Here is a 5,783-nt window from a genome sequence, read left to right as displayed (position 1 = left end):
ATATGATGTTATTATTATTGAGTGGAGTAGATTCATAATACACCTTTCTATTGTAATATGATGTTATTATTGTTGAGTGGAGTAGATTCATAATACACCTTTCTATTGTAATATGATGTTATTATTGTTGAGTGGAGTAGATTCATAATACACCTTTCTATTGTAATATGATGTTATTATTATAACAACGATACAAAGAGATCTTAGAAAGTCGAGGTAGATTGTAATGATGTTGAAGAAGGTGGTGGTAATCATACTAATGTTGTGTTCATCATCTTCTTCTTCTTTTCTTCTTTTCCTTCACACCAGTAGTCTCCCCCTCTGCTGCTACTCTCCTTTTACTATCACTTGCATTAGGACAGTAACCACAACGATCGAATGTCTACATATAAATACTCTTATTACTACTATTATTATTACTACTACCTTGCAGCAAGCATAACCCCACTTATGAGTAGCTCTATCATAATACGTACCCCATACTGAAGTATGGCCCTAATGATAAGAATACAGGAACACGCATGAATGATTATGATAATGACCAATATTAACTACATTAGAATAGTTATCCTCATCATAACGACTCTTGACAATGAGTTTAGACTCCCTAACATCATCATCATCTTCATCCACTGTCTAATAATAATAATTACATTCTCATTGTATTATAAACCGAAGACACACTTACTTCTTCTTCTTGTTGTTGTTGTTTCTTATCCTTAGACAATGCCAAAAGCCTCTTCTTAGTCTCAGCTGCTGCTGCTTCCTCTGGTGATGATTCATGACTACCACCACCCTGAGTACCATGATCAAAACATTTCATCATCATCAACATCATGATGATACCGATCATAATGCTTATATAATACACTACCTCTTTTTGTTGTTGTATGATATTGTTATGATGTTGATCATCACCCGTAATGAGACCACCTTTCCCTGATCTAAGTTCTTGTGCTATTATATTAGCTTTACTGCTGCTGCTGCTTCCTCCTTCCCCTGTAGCACGATACATCTCCTCACGTAATAATTCTACTCTCCTCTCTTCTTCTCTTCTTTTCATTAACTCCTCTTGTTGTCTTTCATGTTTCCTTTTCTCTTCCATCTTCAACCATAATCTACACTCCATATCATCATTACCATTATCATCATTAGATACAACTATTATTACTTCTCCTGATTTTTAAGATTAGACGGATGGAAGAATTTCTTAGCAATGAATCCTCCAGCCTTATGACCAACCCTACCACCAAAGCTACCAACTGCAGCATTCCTTATATGTTGCTGTTCATCCTCACCACCATGAGATGATGACATTACAATGATATACTAAGTAGCCACAAGCCTCATTCCCTCTAATCACTATCCACTATTATCTAGGTCATTATTATTCCTCAATAGTAGGCGTATTTATACATCCTCATTACTATAACACAAGACTAATGATCGATAGTATAAGTAGCAGCATCTAGATAATGAGTAGTAGTAATACTCTAACGAGTAAATCGCTAAAGACTACAAGCCTATATCATCATCAACATCATCATTGTTGTTGTTGTTGTTGATACTATTATCATCTACTTAAGAGGTACGAAGCGAGCAGCCATACCAGCACGACCATGACTAATAGGCTTATAGGTAATAGAGAATTCACCCAAATAATGACCAATCATATCTGGCTTGATTTCAACATTGATGAAGTTCTTACCATTATAGACACCAACAACAGAACCAACCATCTCTGGTACAACAGTCATGTTACGCATATGTGTCTTAACAGCTTCAGGCTTCTCACCTAATAATCACAATACGATACCTACTACTAATACAACATGGTATTATTATTACCATAAGGAGTGGCCTTCTTGGCTTTCCTTAACTTAGCAAGTAGAGTGATAGGATTAGATTTAATACCTCTACTGAACTTACGACGTTGACGAGCCTTAAATAGAGGCATCAACTGCTCAGTGGAGTAGTCTAGTATCTGTTATAATATACGAATCACTAAGTTATCATCATCACCTTAGTATTATTACATCATCAAGATCAACACCTCTATAGGAGTAATGACGGAAGGTACGCTTCTTATGTTGCTCAGCAGGGACTGCAGTATCAGACATGATAGTAGTCAACAATGCCGATGATGGTGCTACCAATCACTCTTAGAGGAAGAGACCATCAAGGACGGATAGCGTGATCGATTATCATCATTTTGATCGATTTCATGATGCCGATCCTTCTCTCTAGGTCGCCGCGCTGTTGTTATCATCAGTCATAATGGTGAAGTGCAATACTACTACTACTACCCGTAAGCTACAGATTAGACCTGCTAAGTTACGATCAACCATCACTCCTGGTAATGATAATAACAACTAATAATAAACCATTGTTGATATTATTGTTCTCGTTCTATTAGGTACCGTACTTATCCTATTGGCTGGTCCTTATCGTGGTAAACGTGTTGTATTCCTTAAGCAATTGGACTCTGGTTTACTCTTGGTTACTGGTCCTTTCCGTCTTAATGGTGTACCTCTTCGTAGAGCTAATCAAGCCTATGTTATTGCTACTTCCACTAAGATTGATATCTCTAAGGTGAATACTGATAAGTTTACTGATGAGTATTTTGCCAAGTCGAAGGATGAGAAGCATACTGGCAAGAAGACTGAAGAGGAGTTTTTTGCTCTACAGAAGGATGGATCTCAATTATCTGCTCAGTTTATTGCTGATCAGAAGGAGATGGACAAATCTCTAATGTCTGTTATTGCTAAGGATAAGATGATGCCTCGTTATTTGAGGTGCCGTTTTACTCTCAGTAATGGTATGTATCCTCATGAGATGAAATTCTAAAGTGGCAGCAGCAGCATTATTATCAATACTTGCCTCCCGCCGCCAACGATAACGACAACGATCGTCACTTCTTCGATGGTCGTCGTCGATGTTGCTTGAGCGGTAATAGTAGAGCTACTACCATCATCACCATTATAGGAAGCACCAGCATTGATAATCACCATCATGGTTTGTTATCAACAGTAACATCAGCAGCAGCATCATCATCATGATTATGGTGTAGTGTTAGTTAAAAAGGCGGAATATTACTATTCACACAACCATGTTAGCATCATTCGGATCAGATATATCAATGTAGTCTACGATAAAGAGGGTCCTTCATTATTATTACCGGGTGCTACTATTGAGGGAGCGGAGAATGGATATCATGAATCTAAATTAGGATGGTATAATGGTGGTGAATCACCACTGGTATCATCAGGATGATACTCATGATGATAATGTTGAGGGATAATCATCATCATCATCATGATACTGCATTCATCTCTGCGTGGTATGGGATGTTCGTATCGGTCACCTTGAGTAGAGGACAAGGAGGAGGAAGAGGAGCATACAGAGTTTATGATGATTACATGTTGCTCTATGACGATATAGCCGATCATACAAAGATGAAAGTGGTCATTAGGAGTGATGAGGATGTTAGTAATATACGTATTATAACATACATTCGATCTCGATTGAGGAGCATTCGATACGCTGCTTAAGGAGCTTTAGGATACACCTGTCGTCAGCAACAACACATGTGGCAAGACTGTTATTCCCTTCATAAGTATGAGTATGTTAATAGCTTCGTAAGCAACATGGGCGAATGACCGAAATCTCAGTATTAACATTAGACTCACCAGTATCATTGTTCAGTGGTGGAAGGAGCACTGTTGTGATATCATATGCCCAGCTATAGTATAGTAGGAGATTCCTGAGGGATAGTATTGTTTATGATGATCGTATGTCCACGAAACTTCTCTACTCATACTAGTACTACTACCAACAACACAGCACAAAAGAGGATCTCTACAGTTGTTAAGAACTAAGGATAAAATGACGTATTACTTTTGGCTTTCCTCGTTCTATCCTTTTTATCCGATTTATGATATCACATTTTGCCGCCATTGATACTATTACGGCATTCCTCAAGAATGCCATGCTTAACCATGCGGTATACCCATAATATTGTAGTATCCAAGTCATCATCATTCCCCTCAAACATCATCGTAATCATCATCATGTTGTTGTTGTTATGAACATAAGTTACGGTTGCCGATGACAGCCATAACTGCACCGCTCCTTCCACACCACCGAGCAAAGGAAACATTAGCACCCAACTCGTTCATGTCGTCAATGTCTACCATACCATCGACACCAGAAACGATGAGCTCAGAGAAAAACCTCCTTGAGAAAGCTTGCTATACATCTTGCAGAATGACGTGAACAACATTCATCTCGCCTTTCGATTGCTGCTGGGAACCTTTCAGTTCACAACTCACGCTTGGTCTACGATATCAATAACTTCTACTGGTCACCAGTAATTGGTGAACTCCAGTGAATTCTACAGTCTAATCCTTTCTAGATTCCTTAGTAGTGTCAAGTCATGCGACCTTCAAGGCCTGCGCTTGTTCGGTTCACATACCTACCTACCAAAGCTCGGTTCCATGCTGGGACGAGACCTGTACAAGCGCTTTTGCCTCTCTGCTGAGAGCCTCTTCTACCGATTCTCGAGATTCTGCTCTTCAGCTCATAGAAGCTAAGCGGTCTGCTTACTGTGACTCTGTTCGCTCTAAGCTCGTTGGTGGTCGACTGTCGTGTAAGCAGTTTCATCGTCTCGCTAAAGAACTCTCGCTGAGCACCAAAGCTAAGTCTTGCGCTATTCCCTCTTTGGAACTGAGCCCTGGTGTTCTCACTACTGAAGATGCGGCTAAAGCCGAAGCGCTGGCGAAGCATTTCAAAGATGATACTTCCCCCGTGTCCGCCCCCTTCAAACTTGGTAATAGGATCGCTGACGCACAATCCATCACAACCTTACGTGTTGACCCTTGTGATGTTAGGAGTGTTCTTGAACGACTGAATGTCTCTAAAGCTGCAGGCCCTTCTTGTATCAGCCCTAGGGTTTATCGTGAAGTAGCTGGTGTTCTAGCCCTCCCTCTCTCAAGACTCTACAACAACATCCTCCAAAAGGGTTTATGGCCAAGGGCTTGGAAGACCTCCAACATTTGCCCCATCTACAAGCGGAAATCCAAGCGTGATCTTCGCAACTACCGTCCAATTGCTCTGCTTGAAATCCCCTCGAGGATTTTTGAGCGTATCATAGCTCAAAAGTTGGTTCACCATGCCATTACCATGAACATCCTCGCCCCTGACCAAGCCGCTTTCCTACCTGGCCGTTGCACTGGCGATGTGATGTGGGAATTCATGGCTGACGCAATTGGTGCTATGAACGAACGCAGCTGCTGGCATGTTCTCCGATATTGCTGGTGCTTTTGACCGTGTCGACCGACATCTCCTTGTCCTCCGCTTGGAGAACTGTGGCATGAGGGGTAAGCTACTCAACCTCCTTCGTAACTACTTGTCTGAGCGTCGCTTCAGAGTTGTCTGTGGTGGCACGAGTTCCTCCCTTTTCTGCGAGTCGGCTGGGGTCTGTCAAGGTTCCTGTCTTGGTCCAGTTTTGTGGCTATACTTTTTTTCGCCTATTCACTCCTCCGCTGTTGGTAATGCTGGCCCTGGTCTCTCTACATACACCTTCGCTGATGACCACACTCAAGGCTCTAAGGACCCCCACTTACTGACCAAAGGTGAAGCGGGCGCTGTCGCCTTCACAAACGGTGCCAGAATTACTATGGAGCCTGCTAAAAAGGTTGTCGGCACATATGCTAATAGAGCACCTAAGTCTCAACAGGAGTGTGCCATCCTACTTGGTCTCAGGTGGATGCTGCTCTGTCCAT

At 41.3% G+C, this 5,783-nt stretch overlaps 4 protein-coding genes across 4 annotated transcripts; 2 read left to right on the top strand and 2 right to left on the bottom strand.

Moving 5' to 3' along the window:
- Positions 1–271: 271 nt before the first annotated feature.
- Positions 272–1,317, bottom strand: Pmar_PMAR018740 (step ii splicing factor slu7, putative; the record flags this gene model as incomplete). Its single annotated transcript, XM_002783546.1, has 5 exons — positions 272–382; positions 427–495; positions 556–636; positions 689–1,118; positions 1,172–1,317. The coding sequence occupies 5 exons, from the start codon at positions 1,315–1,317 to the stop codon at positions 272–274; spliced, it is 837 nt and encodes a 278-aa protein (XP_002783592.1).
- A 131-nt stretch (positions 1,318–1,448) lies between these two features.
- On the bottom strand, positions 1,449–2,151 carry Pmar_PMAR018739 (40s ribosomal protein S15, putative). The gene is made up of 3 exons (XM_002783545.1): positions 2,037–2,151; positions 1,849–1,984; positions 1,449–1,795 (listed from the first exon to the last, which is right to left on the bottom strand). Exons 1-3 carry the CDS (start codon positions 2,118–2,120, stop codon positions 1,578–1,580), a joined length of 438 nt encoding a protein of 145 aa, XP_002783591.1. The 5' UTR covers positions 2,121–2,151; the 3' UTR covers positions 1,449–1,577.
- Positions 2,152–2,241: 90 nt separating this feature from the next.
- On the top strand, positions 2,242–3,057 carry Pmar_PMAR018738 (60S ribosomal protein L6, putative). The gene is made up of 2 exons (XM_002783544.1): positions 2,242–2,356; positions 2,417–3,057. Exons 1-2 carry the CDS (start codon positions 2,278–2,280, stop codon positions 2,845–2,847), a joined length of 510 nt encoding a protein of 169 aa, XP_002783590.1. The 5' UTR covers positions 2,242–2,277; the 3' UTR covers positions 2,848–3,057.
- Positions 3,058–5,296: 2,239 nt separating this feature from the next.
- Pmar_PMAR018737 (hypothetical protein) lies at positions 5,297–5,763 on the top strand (the record flags this gene model as incomplete). Its single annotated transcript, XM_002783543.1, has 1 exon — positions 5,297–5,763. A coding segment is annotated over one exon (467 nt), but the record flags the coding sequence as incomplete, so codon positions are not given.
- Positions 5,764–5,783: the final 20 nt, after the last annotated feature.

This window comes from Perkinsus marinus (assembly GCF_000006405.1).
Source record: "Perkinsus marinus ATCC 50983 genomic scaffold scf_1104296936966, whole genome shotgun sequence".
NCBI classification, from domain to species: domain Eukaryota; phylum Perkinsozoa; order Perkinsida; family Perkinsidae; genus Perkinsus; species Perkinsus marinus.
The sequence above is the reverse complement of the archived record's forward strand: the minus strand, read 5'-3'. Positions and strand labels throughout refer to the sequence as shown.

What these genes read in the sequence shown, in the direction of transcription:
- Pmar_PMAR018739 (XM_002783545.1), bottom strand. Translation starts at nt 2,120, where the DNA reads ATGTCTGATACTGCAGTCCCTGCTGAGCAACATAAGAAGCGTACCTTC. An exon ending in GAGGTGTTGATCTTGATGAT is followed by an intron (nt 1,985 to 2,036) that starts GTAATAATACTA and finishes ATATTATAACAG; the next exon opens with ATACTAGACTACTCCACTGA. An exon ending in CAAGAAGGCCACTCCTTATG is followed by an intron (nt 1,796 to 1,848) that starts GTAATAATAATA and finishes TGTGATTATTAG; the next exon opens with GTGAGAAGCCTGAAGCTGTT.
- Pmar_PMAR018738 (XM_002783544.1), top strand. Translation starts at nt 2,278, where the DNA reads ATGGTGAAGTGCAATACTACTACTACTACCCGTAAGCTACAGATTAGA. An exon ending in ACGATCAACCATCACTCCTG is followed by an intron (nt 2,357 to 2,416) that starts GTAATGATAATA and finishes TCGTTCTATTAG; the next exon opens with GTACCGTACTTATCCTATTG.